The 20,196-nt window shown below is 43.5% G+C and overlaps 1 protein-coding gene across 1 annotated transcript; it reads right to left on the bottom strand.

Annotated features, from left to right (window-relative positions):
• Positions 1-437: 437 nt before the first annotated feature.
• Positions 438-19,978, bottom strand: DNTTIP1 (deoxynucleotidyltransferase terminal interacting protein 1). Its single transcript, XM_088481906.1, has 13 exons — positions 19,776-19,978; positions 18,291-18,361; positions 18,044-18,140; positions 15,492-15,590; positions 15,341-15,409; positions 14,541-14,597; positions 14,402-14,463; positions 12,232-12,277; positions 7,823-7,881; positions 7,685-7,745; positions 7,231-7,302; positions 5,147-5,202; positions 438-1,404 (listed from the first exon to the last, which is right to left on the bottom strand). Exons 1-13 carry the CDS (start codon positions 19,854-19,856, stop codon positions 1,296-1,298), a joined length of 939 nt encoding a protein of 312 aa, XP_088338032.1. The 5' UTR covers positions 19,857-19,978; the 3' UTR covers positions 438-1,295.
• Positions 19,979-20,196: the final 218 nt, after the last annotated feature.

The following is a 20,196-nucleotide window of genomic DNA, read 5'->3' as shown; positions in this document are numbered from 1 at the left end:
CCCAGGAGCCCCCTGGACTCCCAGCAGTCCCCTCTCCAGTAAGAAGACCACCAGAGACCACCAGAGACCCCTGGCCAGGTAGGTGAAGGTTTTTATTTTTTTTTACGCGGCGCTGGGTTTTCAGAGCTGAAAACCCCGCAACCACTATTTTTTTAATTGAATACCGCAGGTATTGGGAGCGCGCATACCCACGGTATTCCTAAATTGGGCGCAAGGTTTTTCCTCACTAAACCTTGCGCCCCAATTGTATATGCCTCCATGTATGGGCACCTTTAGAGAAAAAAAAGGTTTCCAGTATATTTGTAATGACTATAATGCAATAATAGGACATCTAGGAAAGCAATACAATGTTACCATTCCATCTAGTGGGAGGTTTATGGTTATTCAGTAGCCAAAATATTTTAAGGTGTATAAAATGACTCAGATACAGGTAGGTGTAAAACTACCAAGACCTTTAATAATCTGTCCTATATAAACAAAAATGAGTGGCAAATTTAGAAACATAACCAGGTTACAATGTCATCCATAGTTATTTCACAATAGGGATTACACAATTCTAGCACCCCTTCACTAACACTGGCACATATAAAGTATTTACAGATTTTGTTTTAGCATATGGCACGCCTTATAAATGAGTTAATTGGATTTATTTTTGTACCTCCTTATAGAGAAGTCTTTTTATACATCTTCAGCCTGCCTAATAAGTAATATGGTCATTTGATTTTACTGGTTTACAACAAAGGCTGATTCCAATTAGTGGAAACTGCAATAAACAAACTAATAATCCCTACCAACTACATTGGCTCTCCAGGGATCCCCTCCTCTGTGCTGTTGGGGTACATGATTCTATAGGTCCTCACAATGGACAACTTGATGCATGATTTCACCCAATTAAGCTATATGGTGCCTTTGCCCTCAGCACTCATTTTGGCACCTATTCAGGACAATGACATTCTAGTTACCATCGCCAATATAATCTGGACTTCATACTATCGGACTGAATCAGCTCCATGAAAAGACCAATAAAAGGCGCCAACATGGTGCTCAGATGCAGCCTATTCCACCATTCTGCTCTTGGTCATAATTCAGTTATGGGAGATCAACTTTGTAATAATCCTGCATCTCACCTATCAGGTTTTTGTTGTATATTGCAGAGTATTCCACATGTTTTATCTCTTTGGTGGAAATAGGTTTGTGATACAGGTTTGATATTATTTAGGGCAAATCAGGCTGCTTCTTCAGCATTTCAAAAGGATAGTCCAATGGATAGATTGTGTTAATGCAAAGTGTGCTAACTACTCTTGTTCTGTACGCATCAGATCCATGTACTTTTTCATCTTCTCAATCATCCATAGTGGGGCAGTAAATGGCTTCAGTTCATCCAGCTTCAACTCCAATGAGTCTCTGTAGAAAAACAATCTGTTAGAAACAAGGTACAAGAGCAAAAGGTACAGAGAATGGGAAAACAGGAGCAGATCCAAGTATTCTGGGTGCTTAAAAGCAGAATTTTAGATTATATAAAGTGTTACAACTACACATGACAAGAGACAGCAGATAATGAAAATGTGTCCACATTTACTGTGTTGTACAGCTATATAGTCGTTTCTTATAAATCCACCTTTTTACATGTCTGCATGGTGTATGTGTAAGTTATGGGTAGTTCTGAATGTTCCTGAGTGGTAAAGAGAGTGTGACCAGTCTATGTAGTGGCAAGAGCTCACTATATATTCTGCTAGCAAACTCCTTGTGACAAATCAAACTGCCAGCTTTCCATACATTGGCTCTGAATAGTCAAATGAGCTCAAAAGCTTTATAAACATTGGTCTTGGCAGATGCTCCTGTGACAGAGGAATTTATGACACAAACGGTACAGATTTATAGCTGGTTTTTGTAAACAGTGGTAGATGTATTAATAACTTCACAACATTCTTTACTCAGACTGCACAATTAATGTTAGACTTGTCAAAACTGCAGGTCGGTTAAAATTTACATGACACAATCATTTAAAGAAAGGAGAGAAGTCTCCCAAAAGCATTAACATTATCTAATAGCTAAATATGCTATGGAGCAATTTTCAATGCCGCCTTGTCTTTGGTGCTGGATTTAAAGGGGCAATTATATTCAGTACAAAACAGGTGTGTTTTGCATCGTATATAATTGCCCCTTTAAATCTAGCAGTTGAAACTGACTAAGACATGGAGGCTTTGAAAAGTGTTGCATAGTAAATTGTGCCCCAAAGGATTAACCTGAGGTGCAGTAATAATGTGACCGCATGTAACACAAGCAAATCAATTAACCCCTGGCACGATAGTTAATTTGTCAAAACAGATAAATTATATGAAAAGGGCTGACCTGAACCTTTATGATGGTATATGCTGGATACCTCTTGTTGAGGATTATTATTATATACTCATGGAGTACCACTCATGGAACTCATAAAAGTACATATCACAAAAAGGGAGCAGTGAGTTATTTTCAATAGCGCACACATGTTCATTAGGAGTTAAAACATTTATATTTTATTTAGTAAGCATTACATTTGTACATTAATTCCATAGATTGGAATATAATCAGATTAGTGGGCAGAATATTAAAATAGATTGCGAAAGAAAATAATACCTTAGTTTTAATAACACTGAAAATGCTTTCTTTTCTTTCACAATCGGTTTCTTTATTTTAATATTTCACTCACTAATCTGATCATATTGTCAAACTTTGGAATTGATATGCATCAATGTCATTAGTTCACAATGGAAGTAATGTACACATAATACATCATATACACATTCTCTCTCTCGCTTTCTATATATACACACACTGACGTGCCAAAAGTCATGGGATAGATGCCTAGTATTGTGTAGGACACCCTCTAGCCCGGCGAAGTGCAGCAACTCGATGTGGCATCGATTCCAGAAGTGCAAAATCGAACTCTGGAGAGATATTGGCCCTCATTCAGAGGCGGTTGCAAGAAGCGATCGCTCTCTCTGAATGAGGGCGGCCGCTTCATTTTTGAAGTGCGGCCTCCTGGTCGTTAATTAAGCTGTGGGTTACCACCCACAGCTTAAGGACGGACCAGGTTGATGGTCGCGATGGTGATCACGACCATCCGGGCTTACGACCAGACCCTAAGGTTGGGTCTGGGCACTCGTAAGCCCCAGGGAGCTTTCTGCTCTGATGGAGCAGGAAGCTCCCCACTGACATCACTGATGATGTCAGTGCGGGCGCCCACAAAACGGTAGGCGTTCGTTAAGGAACGCCTCCGTTTTGGAAACCACCCCCCCGGCCCGCCTACCAAACGGGGCGAGCTGTCAATCAACATCGACAGCCGCCCCTTTGGTAGCGAGCTCCGGAGCGATAGAGTTTCTCTGTCGCTCCGGGGCTTGCGCACGCTCAGTGTGGCCGCTGCGCACCACTAACCATCGAGTCGGTAGCGAGCGCATCACCGCTCGCGACATACTCTGAATAAGGTCCATTGACCCATGCTGTCTGTATAGCTTCACATAGCTCCCTGATATTTGTAGGTGCAGGATCTTGGGAGCGAATGGACATCTCCACTACGTCCCATTAACGCTTGATGTAGTGGCCACACAATTTGTTGTGACTCTCCTGAATGCTCCTCAAACCAATTCTGCACAAATTGTGATTGATGGTATATTCCACCATTGTGGGGGTGCATGAAGTCAATGAAGGGCTGTAAATGGTCATCAAGAAATGCAATGTAGCAGTTACCAGCCAATGATGTGTGCAGGCAGACCAGTTCCCGTGCCACGTGAACACACCCCACACCATTATGGAACCACCACCAGCCTGCACGGTGCCTTGTTTACAATTGGGGTCCATGGCCTCATAGGGTCTGTGTCACGCCTGTACTTTACCATCAGACAGAAACAACTGGAACCATGACTCATCGAACCATACCACATCTAGCCAGTCCTCCAGGGTCCAATTAGCGACGTCAAGAGCCCAGGTGAGGCGCTGTGTCCGGTGTCGTAGTGTTAACAGAGGCACTCTGGTGTGTCTTCTGCTTCCATATCCCATGGAAACTAAAGAACGCTTCATTGACCTGCTGTGTATATACGTCTGGTATCTCCTGCATTGAATGTGGATGTGATTTGAGCCAGTGTCACATGTCTGTTACCAGGGACAATTCTGGCCAGATGCAGCAAGTCACAATCATTAAACACCCGTGGTCAGCCACTGCGCTGTCCATGCCTTCCATGAGGTATTCCCGGTACACACATGACACTGTTGATCGAGGAATGTTGAACATCTGCACAACATTGTAAATGGAATATCCCATCCATCGGGCTACCATGCCCCATTCGAACGCCGATAATTCCTGTCTCCTTGCCATGAGCAGCCTAGCTGGTATTCAAACTGACCCACAAGATGTCAGATTACAACTGGTGCAGGTCTGGCAATTTTCAAAACGACACAGTACGGTGGCGCCACCTACCATTACCTTTCATACTGCTATCCCATGGCTTTTGGCACAAATATATATATATATATATATATATATATATATATATATATAGCGTTCCCGCTAGGCTGTTTTAGCGGGGCGCGGTGCCCTGCCCTCCTTCTGGAGGGCAAAAAACACCCTGCCCTCCAGGAGGAGGGCAAAAAGCGCCCTGCCCTCACAGCCTGCGGGAGCCGTTCTCACCCGCGGGACGCAGTGTCCCGCGGGTGGAGAAACATGCGGTGACCCGGTCACCGCCGGAGAATAGACGCCGGGCGCATGCGCCCGGCATCTATTCTCCCTGTCTGCAGGGCTTGGGGGCTGCCCGGCGTGTCCGTAAGGGCCGGGCACGCCCCCAAGAGTGACGAAAAGGGGACGCGTCTTATAGACACGCCCCCCTTTCCGATGACCGCGCCCCCTTCGGTGCGCGCGGGCATGCCCTCTCTAGCTCCGGCGCCCTGCCTCCCGCCGGAGCTAGAAGGAACACACACACACATATATATATATATATATATATATATATATACACACACACACACAGACACACACACACACACGAGAGAGAAAGAGAAACAAAAACAAGAGCATCTTAGCAATACAGTATACTAAACCACGTCTTTTATTATTTACAGTGTTGGTTCAAATAAAAGACGTCAGATAAATAACAGATAGTTGTTTCTATACCTGTATTCATCTGTGGCTGCCAAGTCCAAGATATCTTGGTCCAAAAGGAGATACACCTATGTCACATGCAGAAAAAGGGTCAATATTCTGAATGCATGCTAAATAAAAAGGAGTATTCAAATAATCAGAACATTAAAAGAACAAGGTTGAAGCATACTGCGATCACTTCTCCAGTTTATCGCCTCATAAAATAAACTGCTCTAAATCCTACAATCATTCTTAATTCCTCCCATCAATAATGTACTCACAAGATTGCAGCTTAAATCAGAGTGTAGAAATAATAAATCATAGTGAAGAGGGGTCAGTGTCTTCTTGATGAATGTGAAATATACTCTCCAATATATGCAATAAATATAGAAAGTAACAATAGTGCATTACATCAAAAGGAGGATAAATAAAACGGTCATAATTACAGTGTTTATACGGAATGGATAGGGAGACCATCCTTGTGCACTATTGGGAGAAATAATGGAATGTCTATTTGTAGCAGACCTCCACTCCGCCATTATACCCACCAACAGTTGGCGAGTAAAGACTTGATACTATAGAATGAAGACTTTGGAACCGCCATCAAATATTGCAGCCTAGTAGCCGATAACCAGAACTTCTTAGTTCAAGATATGACGCATGAATCTACCAACAGCCGTTTTAGTGTCGGAAGACTTTTTAAAACATGCCACGATCATCATGGTACCATATATGACCCATAATTCATATATAAGGTTTTCTTATTATTTTATCTACAGTTACTTATATAGAGCCAGCATATTCCGTTGCGCTTTATAATTGGAATAAACACTAATAAAACAAGACTGGGTAGTAACAGGCAGACATAGAGGTAAGAGGGCCCTGCTCGCAAGCTTACAATCTATAGGGAAATAGGCATTGATACACAAGGATAGGTGCTACCTACTGCATAAAAGTCCAGCCAGATTGCAGAGGTTCTTGGTAGGCTGTATGATCCAGTTACACAGCTATGTTGGCCAAGGGTCAGGAGGTTGTGAAGGAAGACGACAACAAGTAAAGTTGTGTGTGGACTGTATTAGTGGAGATGTAATTGTGTAGGATAGCTTGTGGAGGAGGTATTAAGAATAGCACGCATATATAAACTTTGTAATTTTCTTTATCCACTATTTGAAGCAATACTCTATTGTTAATTTTTATATTAATAGTAATATACTGGAGAGGGTACTCTACATCCATCAAGCAGACAAGAATCCCCCTTCACTTCATTAATTAGTTATACATGCTGATTTAAGCTGCAGTCTTCTGAATACATGACTAATGCGGGGGATGTTTCCCATTATTTCTATGGTCATTGATTACTCCAATGTCCATAGGGGGAGATGTATTATTAGGGCACTTATTGGGCCGCAAAGCTCTTTCTGCTTCGCCTCTTATGAACTGATGACACATCTCCCCCATAGTGTGAATTCTGTAATTGCCTCATTACAGCCATTTCCATTATATTGGGTAAAAGAACCTCTCCATTTATATTAAACATGTTTGCTTGAATCTGTGTGTCTTCATTGGATAGCACCTTAGCAACTTACTATTTGTTTATTTATTCTTCTATTACTGATGGGGTGGTATATGGTTCTTAACCTGGGTACAAACTGTGCAGATCACTCTGCAGATCAAATAAACGTTCCCATCCTCGGAGCGATTATCTGATCAGTGTGCACCCCGTACTATTTTTAGCCTAGTGTGTACGTCCTACACTGGCATCGGGAGGTCAGATATCTTAATTATTAAGCAGCTCATAAGAAGCGACCTCCCAATCAGACCATTTCAGACGCTTTTGAAGCCATTTATTGGTTAACACTCCTGCATACACGCCTATGCAATTATTGGCCCAATCAGCCTGATAATTGCATAAATGTGTACCAAGCTTTAGGTGTCTACTGGCTATCTATCCGTATTACACTATAGTGAAGTATTTAACTGTGATTATGTCATTCCTAAATCCTGGCTTTCTGGGCATCTGGGATCAGTTCTGTCTATTTACCATTTTGGGCAGAAGAAACAATCCAAACCTGGATACATTTGGCAATAAAAAAAAAAAAAAATCAAATAAAACATACCATTTTGCCACCAGTGGCTTTCATATGCTGCTGTTCTGTCAGCCACTGTTTGTCCTGGGCATCAGCTGCATACTGCAAATTGAACAGATCATTACTTGAAGTGATCCTCCTATTGCATATTTTACAGTAAATAAAGCAATATTAATGGTAGAGCCCTATTTGGTACATACAAAGACAGAAGAAAAGACAGTATTCACGATTTTCTGATACACTGTCTAACCTAAGATACTTGTTTTGAATATTTAGCTTGGTGCCATTTTCTAAGAATACCTGGAAGGGTTTGAAAATACAGATCTGTGGTGCGAAGGGCCAAATTAGTACATACAGATCAGGAAACTACAATAGGGTGTCTGGCAGAACATACATAAAAATCACTAGCAGTTACCATAAATGCACACAAAATATTCTCTCCTAGACTGGGTGTACCAGCAGCTACAGGAGAAATCTAACATACCTTAAACAGATCTGGGTGTTTGATATAAATCCGTCCCCTTGTCCCTCCCATTCCTAAAGCTCTAAAGACAAATAAAAGAGTAAAATTGATAAACATTCTATAAGCTTAACTTTGGACAGAGAGATAATTTCCACTTACTTGTTAGCTCGTGATCCCAGAGCAAATGTGGTTGTGTCATTTAGTCTAGATGGGTCCCACTATACAAAAAAAATAAAGTGATCATCAAATCATTGTGTGGTTTACCACAATGAACCCTAGCCCTTGAAAAAGTCCGGTTTTTGGATAAAACGCGTTGGTACACGCCCCTTACCTACTTGCATCATGGAACATTTTTGTGCTGGACTTTATTAAGAGGAAGAGATACACTATATGGACAAAAGCATTTGGCCACACCTGTCAATTATTGAATTAAGGTGTTTTATTCAGACCCGTTGCCGCAGGTGTATAAAATCAAGCACCTAGCCATGGAGTCTCCATTTACAAACAATTATGATACAAAATGGGTCATAGCTCAGTGACTTCAAGAGTCGTACTGTGATAGGATGCCACCTTTGCAATAAGACGGTTTATGAAATTTCATCCCTGCTGAATATTCCACGGTCACCTGAAAGTGATAATTTTAGAAAGTGGAAGCGTTTAGGAACAACAGCAACTCAGCTACTAAGCGGAAGACCACGTAAAATCACAGAATGGGGTCATCAACTGCTAAGGCGCATGGTGCGTAAAAGTCATAAATGCTCTGCTGATGCCATAGCTGAAGAGTTCCAAACCTCCACTGGCATTAATGTAAGCACAAAAACAGTGCGGCGGAGCTTAATGGAATAGGTTTCCATGGCCAAGCAGCTGCATGCAAGCCTAACATCGCCAAATCCAATGCCAAGCGTCGGATGGAGTGGTGTAAAGCACACCGACACTGGATGTGGAGCAGTGGAAACGTGTTCTGTGGAGTGACTAATCACGCATTTCTGTTTGGCAGTCAGATGGGCAAGCCTGGGTTTGGCGAATGCCGGGAGAACGTTACCTGCCTGACTACATTGTGCCAACTGTGGTTTGGTGGAGGAGGGATATTGGTATGGGGCTGTTTTTTCAGGGTTTGGGCTAGGCTCCTTATATCCAGTGAAGGGCAATCTGAATGCTTTAGCATACCAAGACATTTTGGACAATGTTATGCTTCCAACTTTGTGGCAACAGTTTGGGGAAGGCCCTTTTCTATTCCAATATGACTGTGCCCCAGTGCACAAAGCAAGGACTATAAATACATGGTTTGATGAGTTCAGCGTGGAAGAACTAGACACGCCCGCACAGAGCCCTGACCTCAATGTCATAGAGCACAGGTTCTCAAACTCTCTCCTCAATACCCCCAACAGTGCATGTTTTCCAGGTCTCCTCACAGAATCAAAAGTGAAATAATTAGCTCCACCTGTGGATCTTTTAAAATGTATCAGTAAGTAATGACTACACCTGTGCACCTGCTGGGTGACCTGGAAAACGTGAGCTGTGTGGGGTCCTGTGGACCGTGTTTGAGAACCTCTGCCATAGAGCACCTTTGGGATAAACTGGAACGGAGATTGTGAGCCAGGCCTTCTCGTCCAACATCAGTGCCTGACCTCATAAATGCTCTACAGAATGAATAGGCACAAATTCTCACAGAAACCCTCCAAAATCTTGTGAAAAGCCTCCCAAGAAGAGTGGAAGCTGTTATAGCTGCAAAAGGGGTACCAACTTCATATTAAAGTATATGTATTTGAATACAATGTTATTACAGTCCCTGTTGGTGTAATGGTCAGGCGTCTGAATACTTTTGTCCATATAGTATAGCTCCATATACTCTGAATAGAGACTTTTTATGGACCACTTTTTCAACCAGTAATTTGGGACTCTGTGAGCTATTGACTAATCTATTGTACCAATAAATGTGTTGTATTAAAAACACTGGTGTACATTCGGTTTATATAGTAATATACCACTTTACATTGTGATATAGTCTGTAAACCCACACACCACCACCTGAACCACCGTGACTGAGAGGACTAACAGGAGGAATATCACACTTTTCATGTAAGTACATTTTCACTTACATAAACTGCATCAATAGTGTCCTTATAAGTTCCTGATACTGTGCATATTATTACATTTGAGGTGGAGTGGAAAGGTGAAGAGGGCCGAGACTTAATAAGAACACCCATTCAACAGACCTCGTCAACCAAACACAAAAGTTACATCAGTCTGGGATTTATATGAACACCCTACCTACAGATATTTGAGAATATTTAAGGACTCATTTTCTACTACAGCTAATTTCTGGACTTTGGGTCTCATTCAGACCCGTTCGCAAGCGCTGATGCGCTCACAAGCGGGTCAATGTAGAGGCACTGCGCGTGCGCAAGCCCCGGAGCGAGAGAGAAATTCTCTCGCTCCGTGGCTTACTACAAAAGGGGCGGCTGTCGATGGTGATCGACAGCTTGCACCGTTTTGTAGGCGGGGCGTGGCTTGCCAAACGGAGGCGTTCCAGACGGAACGCCTGCCGTTTGGGAGCAGCCCCACTGACCTCACTCGTGAGGTCAGTGGTGAGCTTCCAGCTCTAATAGAGTCGAAAGCTCATTGGGACTTGCGGCAGACGAGACCCTACCATAAGGGTCTCGTAGCAGGTCCCGATGGTCTTGACCATCGCGACCATCAACATGGCCGCTCGCTAAAGCTGTGGGTGGTCAGGAGGCTGGGCCAGAAAATAATTGCGGCCTCCCTCATTCAGAGCGAGCGTTCGCATTTTGCGAGCGCCTCTGAATGAGGTCCTTTATGCGGATAATTTGTGGATATATATGAGACTGTAACACCTTTACACACATTAAATAATCCAAAATACTGCACATAGTTAAATCATCAGATAACTTTAAGAACACCCAGAGCGCAACACGTTATATTTATTCACAATTAACAGCTAAATGTAGCTTCAAGAAACATGTTCAAAATTAGTTATGCGACACATCAGTGTGACACGTCTACCAAACGTTTTTTTGTTCATACTTATTCACTGACATATCAGTAAAAAATAATACTCCGCCTGCCAAGTATATTTACAATGCTCACAGCAGTTCCACCTACTCAGAATATCTCTAACTCTAGCAGTTCCACCTGTCCAGCATATCTTTAGTTATCACACAGGTCCACATATTATAGATTTGTCTTCCTTATAAGGAATCATTTTCGTTCATTAATTCAATCTAACCAATCATATTAAATGTCATCTTATTGCATACAGGCAAACACTGAACTATACTCCATTTCTCATATACTCAGGTGTTCTCAACATCTGCGGTTTTTATTTTAGCCAAAACATAGTTACATGGTGTATAAGAAATGGATTGCTAACATGAGAAACCCAATTGAGTAAGAATACAAAATAATAATCGTTTCACACAGAACATGTTCTCAGAGGAAATCCTAACACAATTTTATTTTACCTATGAACAAAATGGCTTCCAGCTTCCATTTTAAATGAACACTAAACTATCACACACACATGTCCAGCATATCTCAAACTCTCATAGTTCCACTCGTCCAGCATTTGTATAATGTGGATAGTTCTACCCATCTAGCATATGTACAGCGTGCATAGTTCCACCTGCCGAGCATATGTACAACGTGCATAGTTCCACCTGCCCAGCATATGTACAACGTGCATAGTTCCACCTGCCCAGCATATGTACAACGTGCATAGTTCCACCTGCCCAGCATATGTACAACGTGCATAGTTCCACCTGCCCAGCATATGTACAACGTGCATAGTTCCACCTGCCCAGCATATGTGCAACGTGCATAGTTCCACCTGCCCAGCATATGTACAACGTGCATAGTTCCACCTGCCCAGCATATGTACAACGTGCATAGTTCCACCTGCCCAGCATATGTACAACGTGCATAGTTCCACCTGCCCAGCATATGTACAACGTGCATAGTTCCACCTGCCCAGCATATGTACAACGTGCATAGTTCCACCTGCCCAGCATATGTGCAACGTGCATAGTTCCACCTGCCCAGCATATGTGCAACGTGCATAGTTCCACCTGCCCAGCATATGTGCAACGTGCATAGTTCCACCTGCCCAGCATATGTACAACGTGCATAGTTCCACCTGCCCAGCATATGTACAACGTGCATAGTTCCACCTGCCCAGCATATGTACAACGTGCATAGTTCCACCTGCCCAGCATATGTACAACGTGCATAGTTCCACCTGCCCAGCATATGTACAACGTGCATAGTTCCACCTGCCCAGCATATGTACAACGTGCATAGTTCCACCTGCCCAGCATATGTGCAACGTGCATAGTTCCACCTGCCCAGCATATGTACAACGTGCATAGTTCCACCTGCCCAGCATATGTGCAACGTGCATAGTTCCACCTGCCCAGCATATGTACAACAATCTCAATTTCACCTGCCGAGCATATCTGCAATGCTGCTCTAACCGCCAAGAATATCGAAGTCTCTCCTATCAATCTACACAGCATATTCAAATTAGAATTATCAATCAATGACTCTCATACCTTTGGGCCTTCACGTCGGATAAGATCTACAGCCTTTGGTTTTAAACTGAAAAAAGAAGCACACCATATCATTGAATCAGGTTAAGTCAAAATCCACAGTTACTATAGGCTTGATTTAAAGTTGGGCGTAAGTCATTTGCACAACATAAAAATATGCTTTGATACTCCTAAACTTACACCAGAATTTAGAGTTGCACTTGAAGTCCTTTTGCATTTGAGGAAGAGCGGTGAGGTTTTATGTACACACATATAACACAAAAATGTTCAGATGCATTTTTAGATCTACATTCTGCCCGCATCTTTAAGATCAACTCTATATGAGGCACTATGTATTCATACACACACACCCACCCACCCACATCATTATAGTACTTGTCTATGAAGTCTCAAAACCCATGGCTTTGGAAAAGCTATTCATTTATTCTACAAAACTGGAGGAGCAGCAGGCACACAGTGGAATTGAAAATAAGTTTCAAATACATCTGAAATGAAGGGAATGGTATCATATTTTCAATTGAATACACAACATTTCTAAAGATTTCTGAACAACAAATTTTGGTATTTGATGCCTCAACTTCTCCACAATAGTCACCCAAATACATCTCATAAGTGCTGGAGCTGTAAAGCCTCACATGGACCAGATGCTCCATTTATGGAATGAATGTTTGTGTTTCAGCTGTAGGTATTTAAAGGATTACTGGGAACTGTATGGCTATACTGGTAAAAGAATCTTGTTACCCATATGTTAAATGCTACAAACTGGAAACAAGAAGCAGCCTTATCTGTCTTAGAATGGCACCTCACAATAACCAACATGATCAATAGGAAAATAAAAACCTACTTATACATACTAACAAAAAAGACAAATTCCAATAAATAAGTAAAGGCCGTGATTAGCAGTACTCTAAAAGGTGGGTACACACTGCGAAGATATATATGTAGACGATGGTCATTCATAGACACTAAACGACCATCATCTTCCAGGCAGCCGCGTGTCCGCCACAGCATGTGTACGGGAGATCGGCTGATCCCCCGTACACACTTGCCGATGGACAGATATATGTGTCCATTAGCTGTGCAGCACAGCCGATGCCATATGTCTGTGAACGACATCGTTCGCAGACATATCGCTGGTATACACTGGCCGACAGGCACCAGGTAAATGGCCAATCAATTGATCAGCCAATATATCTGTCAGTGTGTACCCAGCTTCAGTCTTTGGAAGACTAATGGGAGAAATCTTAGGTGATTAGAGAAACTAATATTTAGTAAACTTTTCTCCTACAAACCTAAAATGAAATAGCTATTGTAATGTCCCCCAGGAAGCCACTGGCTCTATGTGTATGTTTGAATTAATGCAATAATTATCTGCTTTACATTTCTGTTGTGTTCCCTAGCCCTTCTGCAATCCGCACTATGGGCCTGATTCAGAGCCGCTTGCTGCTGGCTCGCGCTCGCTCTGAATCAGGGCATTTTTTTCTGTTTTTTTTCCGCCTCCAGCCCGCTCGCAAAGCTGTGGGTGACCACCCACAGCTTGTGCGAGCGGCCTGGAGATGGTCGCGATAAGACCCTGTGGTAGGGTCTCGGCTCCCACAAGCACGAGTGGACTTCCTGCGCTACTAGAGCAGGAAGTTCACTACTGACATCACGAGTGATGTCAGTAGGGCCTCCCACAAACGCCAGGCGTTCCTTTGGGAACGTCTGCGTTTGCTCAACCACCCCCCCTGCCCGCCTACAAAACGGGGCGAGCTGTCAATCAACATTGACAGCCGCCTCGTCTTGTAGCGAATCCCGGAGCGACTGAACTTTAGTCGCTTGCTGGGGCTCGGGCATGCGAACGCCAGACGTGGCGCAAGGGGCAAACATCGACCTGCTTGCGAGCGGGTCTGAATCAGGCCCTACATTTATATCTAACCTATGCTTCAATGTTTCAAATTAAATGCAAAAATCAAATAAAAGTTACATGAAATTAACAAATAGAACCTCCAAATAAATCTATTTTTAATCCTTGATTTAAAAAAAAAAATCAATAAAGTATGACAAACAGCTAAGGGGTAAATACTTTTAATAGCCACTGTACAATGCAAAGACAGTGTGTATGAAAGTTTACATTGAGCCAGATACAGATCTTTCCTAGAATGCAACTGATCAGATTATTATGTATACTCACGACGTAAGTCCTAAGGAATTTCGGTCCGTGTAAGAGCTCTGTCCAGGGGGGCGTCCCTTTCTCTGTTAGAAAAACATGGGTTAGATAAACCATGCTCATGGAGATTTTAGGTATATATTCAGTTCCCACAGATGTGTACCTTTTTGGGCACTGGGCTCCTCCGTATGGATGATTCATCATCTGCTTGTCTTGGTCTCTAAGCCACAAAACAAGACAAAGTAATAGAGCCATAGATGAGAACAAAACTCTTACCACACAGTCTACTCTTTATTTAAAAGGGATTGTATCCCCTCTTTCCTAAAATGACAATCACAGCAATCAATAGGTTTGTTGCTCTGGAAAGTAGTATATGGTTGGTTGTATGCTAAGAGGACAAGGTGCTCAGATCTCCTACACACAATAGTATCAAGTAATTATCTTATTGCTCTATATCTACCCCATGTATGCTTAAACTCTTTGTTGTAAATATCCCCCTTTTCCCTGTTTGTAAAACTTATGCTGTGTACACATTGACCGACATATTGGCCGTTCAATGGAACGGCCGATATATCGTAGGCACTTCGGCTGGTGTGTACCAGCGATATGTCTGTGAACTACGCCATTCACAGACATGTCACATCGGCTGTGCAGCACAGCCAATGCCCAATATATCTGCATATAAATCGGCACATCGTGCTGTGTGTGCGGACGGTCAGCCAAACACTAATACACTTGCTGCAGAGGCCGCCGGTGATTAACAGCTGTATTGTGGGGGCACATGTAAATGCCCGCCCAGTTGTGACGTCAGGCACGACACACCGGGCCGATGATTGGTAAGTGTGTGTGCACTTGCCAATCGTCAGATAGGATGGCGAATCGGCCAGAGGGCCGATCCATCGTATTAGTGTGTACACAGCTTTAGATATAAATTTATATATGCAAATAAAATCTCTCTCTTACCTTCAAAACAGGCACCTCCACTGCAGGCTTCACTACCGCTTTGTCTGTATCGGTAAAAAGAACTTTTGCCTGTATCAGGGAATAAGGAACTGATTAGAGGATAAATATATTGCCATGCTAATTCACCCACAACATTTACTTTATGCTGTACCTGTTCCAGGCAACTGCGACAGGTGTCACGTATCAGCTGCTCAGGGTCCACTTGCTCCCCAATGTTTTCTCTCACATTTACTGCAGCTTTCTGAAAGAACTACAAGTAGAATTAGTATAAGAAAATAATGAGTTAAGGGCCTGATTCAGAGCCGCTCGTAAGCGGCCGCTTGTTCGCTCCGAGCGATGTTTGCCCAACTGCGCATGCGTACGGATCGTAATACGCATGCACGAACCAGTCAGTGCGGCCGAAAATCGTTTGTTCGCTAAATAGCGAATGCCTGCTATTTTGAGTGACAGAAAGAGGCGTATGTGGGTGGTAACATTGGAAGGTGCTTGAAAACGGGGAGTGGAGATCCGAACGCAGGCGTGCTTAAAGGTCAAAACAGGCGTTTTAAGGGTGTGCATAATTAATACAGCAGCGTCATTGACCACGTCACTGGGTATATTATAGTCAGAACTGCTCGCAAAATTGTGGTAGCAAACACCAACCACAAGAATAGCGAGCAGTTCATACCCTGGTCGATGTACTCGATTAATCTAATAAATAGCGGACATGACGTAGGATGCGAGCGGCCAGGGGGCGTATTTTTTCAAAAAACGACCGCAAGTTTTGTTCGCTCGTTCAGACAGAGGCGTGAACAGACCGCAAAGAGCGAACGGTTCATTTGAATAGCCACCCCTATTTTCTGAACGAGCGAGCGCAAATAGCGTCCGGCTCTGAATCAGGCCCTAAGATAGCACAAGGAGGGACATAACAGCCATACAAAATAAGTATTATACGGACACACAAATTTAGATTGTTTAGTTACTGGGGTGCGTCATATCAACCGCATTTTAAAATGGAATTACCAAGTGCAATACTTCCTTCAACACTACCTGCCCTTTTACACACCACTATGGTTGTGTTTCACACACAGGCCTTGTGTAAGCAGTAGTGTAACATTCATACAACACAAACACTTTATTCTCTCCTTCTGAAAAATGAAAATATATCATGGTAACAGCCACCAAATGGTTTCTACCCCCTACCACATAGTTGTAATGGCCCTATCTCAGCAACAACATTGACCTTCCCTGTAAATCCTCAGTTTTATTAACTGATCTGATATATAGTACAAGGAGGGAATTGTGTGTGATACCATATCACAGCATAAGCAAGGATAATGCCAGGTAAGTGGTATAGATTTTACATAACCCTGCATCTCTCCATGGCAGCAGACAAAATAAATCTACCCAAGCCAAAAAAAAACACTGGGTAGAGACGATTGCTGAACAATGAATTTGCCTGCTGTACTTTACAGTCATTGTTCTGAGCTGATGGCATTGTATTCAGTTTTTGAATGTATAATGTCTGGAAGGATATCCACAGTTCCTCTGGGCCTAGGATGCCACAATGGCTCTCATAGAGTGAGCTTTAAGACCTAGGAGCTCTGATAGTGCACCTAACTTTATAGACTTGGTAATAACATTAATCCTGTTTTAGTAAATGCCTTAAGTAGAGTAGGGATGGCCAATGCCAAGGATGGTTTGTTATCATCGATGGTTTTATACCAAAGGATAAGACCATCGATGCACAGCCACAGTCCCTGTTTTTATGCGCATGTGCAGACCTGAAACATCAATGGTTTAGCCATCAATAATTTCCCACTAGAGGTTAAAAACCATCAACTATCAATTGTTAAAGTGTCAATGGCCATTTCTAGAATAGATCAATGACTGAGAGTACCCAGAGTACCAAGGACAACATATTTTTGGTGGAAATATAGCAGAAATAAAAAAATTACAAATTAGATTGAGTGCATCTACCTTATGAGCTATGGGATCAAAAAGATCCACAACAAACCAAACTGAAGGACTACACATACAGCTGTTACTAGGGGCCTCTTTGTGGACCCCACAGCAACATTTTGAAGGGGCCCTCCCCAATGTTTCATGAGATACATCTCTCTCCACAGTGGTTTTTCATTGTATGCCCCATAATATTGCCCTAGTTCATTTTACGCTCCATTCAGTACTAGTGCCCTAGTTCACATTATATCACACAGTGCCACCAGTTCATATTACCCTATGTCACATTGTATTCCCCCCAGTTCACAATATGCCACATAGTAGTGCTGCCAGTACACATTATGCCACAAAGGGACCATTAGCTCCTACCTTAGGGGGGATAACTTCTAATGCAGAACATTCCATTTTGAGCACACCGTCCCTTTCTAGAACAGTCCTAATCTCGGAGCCAAATTCTCACCCCCCAGCTTCACAAAGACTGTAAACAAGAAGAGGGCAACTCTCCAACAGTGCTGGGCTTACTGATCAGCGCAGAAGTGTGGGAGATGGATCATATCAGTGTGGAGCTTTACTGAGAGTGAGAGTCAGCACTGACGAGTTCCCCTTTTTAGGCCCAGGCAATGGATCAGACCAAATTTCTTAGCAGGCAATTTCAAGAACTTGGTAGACAACTATAGGAGCTGGGTTCGGTGCCCACAAGTCTCTGTGCCCCACAGCAATGGCACCCCTTGCACCCATCATAGCTACTCTCATGAGTATTACCTTCATGTATTTGTTAAAGACATTCTGAATCTCCTCATTAATGCTTGGTTGAAGAACTGCACGCAGCAGATCCATGGAAACTGCGGGGTCACTGAAACTGCAACCACCAAAAAAAAAGTGATCACAAGAGGTCTTGGAGAAATGTATTTAAAAACAAGGCGACTACCTACAGACTTGTCCATTTATATTTTATATCAATACAGAACAAGCCCTGTGCTTATAACCGTTACATAACGTATTCCCTCACCTGACTGCCACATGAGAGCGGCGTCCTCTGCGCTGCACTTGCCGATGCTTAATCATAATATTCCATGGGCTCTGAAAAAAAACATCCACAAAAAAGGTTTATGTTAAAATGACACAGGATTGAATACAACTATTCACTTGGTAACTAAACATGTAAAGTGAAGTATACACATCTGTATATAGCATAAGGGGATATTCGCGGCATTACGTGATTTACATTAGCAGGAATGTGTCAAAAGACACATGCAGGGACAGAGGACCTCATTCAGGGGCAGTTGCAAGAAGCAATCGCTCTCTTTGAATAAGGGCAGGCGCTTCTTTTTTTTTTGTGCGGCCTCCTGGTCGCAAGCTAAGCTGTGGGTTACCACCCACAGCTTAGCTGGCGACCAGGGTGATGGTCTCGATGGTGATCACCATCGCGACCATTGGGGCTTGCGACCAGATCCTAAGGTTGGGTCTGGGCACTCGCAAGCCCCAGGGAGCTTTCTGCTCTGATCGAGTAGGAAGCTCCCCACTGACATCACTGATGATGTCAGTGCGGCCGCCCACAAAACGGTAGGTGTTCCTTAAGGAGCGCCTCCGTTTTGGAAACCACCCCCTGGCCCGCCTACAAAAAGGGGCGAGCTGTCGATCAACATCGACAGCCGCCCCTTTTGTAGCGAGCTCCGGAGCGAGAGAGTTTCTCTCCCGCTCCGGGGCTTGCGCATGCGCAGTGCGGCCGCTGCGCGTTCGTAGGGCTGCCCATCGACCCGATTGCGAGCACATTGGTGCTTGTGACCGGGTCTGAATGACCCCCAGAGTCTCTGGAAGGAGTCCATCCCTGCAATGTGTTAGAAGTGAAGTGATGGTGATAGTATTAGCGGTCACTTCGCTTCTATTTTGTGCCTCTGCAGCGCTACTGCATGTGTGGTCTGCTGACCACGCACATGCGACGGCCATTGCCGGGGAGGGTTATGGAGGAAGCCTCTCCCAGTTATTTTTCAGCGGCTTACGCCATCAGTTATCTTCCGGGACCAGACTCTGGATGCTTCACGTTCCGGAGCTTGGTAAATCTGACAGTTTTGCAGTCCCCATAGAAACCTATGGGGGATGCTGTCGGAAATGGAGGGACAGCCGGAGATATCTGCTGCAGTCTCTTTCATACATTCGGGCGATACTTAATACTTGCTGGTTTCCCCCCTGAAAACTAATGTTTTTAGAGGATATGCCGCAAGTATTTGAAGAGCAATAAGCCCGTAAGTCTCTAACATTAGAATATACAGAAGCCACAATGTATACACAACTAATAACATGCCCAATTACTCTATCAGTATTAATACATGTACTCTGTCCAATATAACTAACATGTAGTAGCTATTCACACACATCCATAATTGCGTGCTACACTCACCAGCCCTATCTAATCCATAGGCAGATACAGATACACAGATGTACATCACAGCCTAGGTGCACCCCTCTTACATAGGATTACCGTCACACTACTGACCGGGGAGGTGCGATCCTCGGGGTCTCCATCTTCCTCTCCTCCGCTCTGAGCCTTCAGTTCCGACTCTTTGCTGGTACCCATCGCTAAAGTCTATACTCAGAGACAATCCCGGACATCGCTTAGAGCACCGGCGCGATGATGTCATCCGAGCGCGACCGCTGTAACCATAGATACAGTCAGCGGCCTGTGTGACTGCTGCCAGGGTAATGATCATGGTAAGGACCCTGGCGTCATCAGTTATGTCCGGGGACACAACAGTCACTCTGTCTGCAGCTGCAATGACGTTATGTACAGAGAATCGGAGCACAGCCAGTAGATGTCTGTTGTTGTGCATTATTTGCTAGCTGCACAGGCTCTACAGGGTAGTATCCCAGGAATTTAGTTGCACAGGCTCTGCAGAGAATGCAGTCACCATGTCGAC

Source organism: Taudactylus pleione, unplaced genomic scaffold (assembly GCF_031769625.1).
Source record: "Taudactylus pleione unplaced genomic scaffold, aTauple2 ptg000279l, whole genome shotgun sequence".
NCBI lineage: Eukaryota > Metazoa > Chordata > Amphibia > Anura > Myobatrachidae > Taudactylus > Taudactylus pleione.
Note: the sequence above shows the minus strand (reverse complement) of the source record. Positions and strands in the feature narration are given on the sequence as shown.

Coding starts and splice junctions, on each gene's coding strand:
- DNTTIP1 (XM_088481906.1), bottom strand. CDS start 19,856: ATGGGTACCAGCAAAGAGTCGGAACTGAAGGCTCAGAGCGGAGGAGAG. Junction 18,141..18,290: donor CGCTCTCATGTGGCAGTCAG/GTGAGGGAATAC, acceptor TGGTGGTTGCAG/TTTCAGTGACCCCGCAGTTT. Junction 1,405..5,146: donor GCAGCCACAGATGAATACAG/GTATAGAAACAA, acceptor GTTTTTCTACAG/AGACTCATTGGAGTTGAAGC.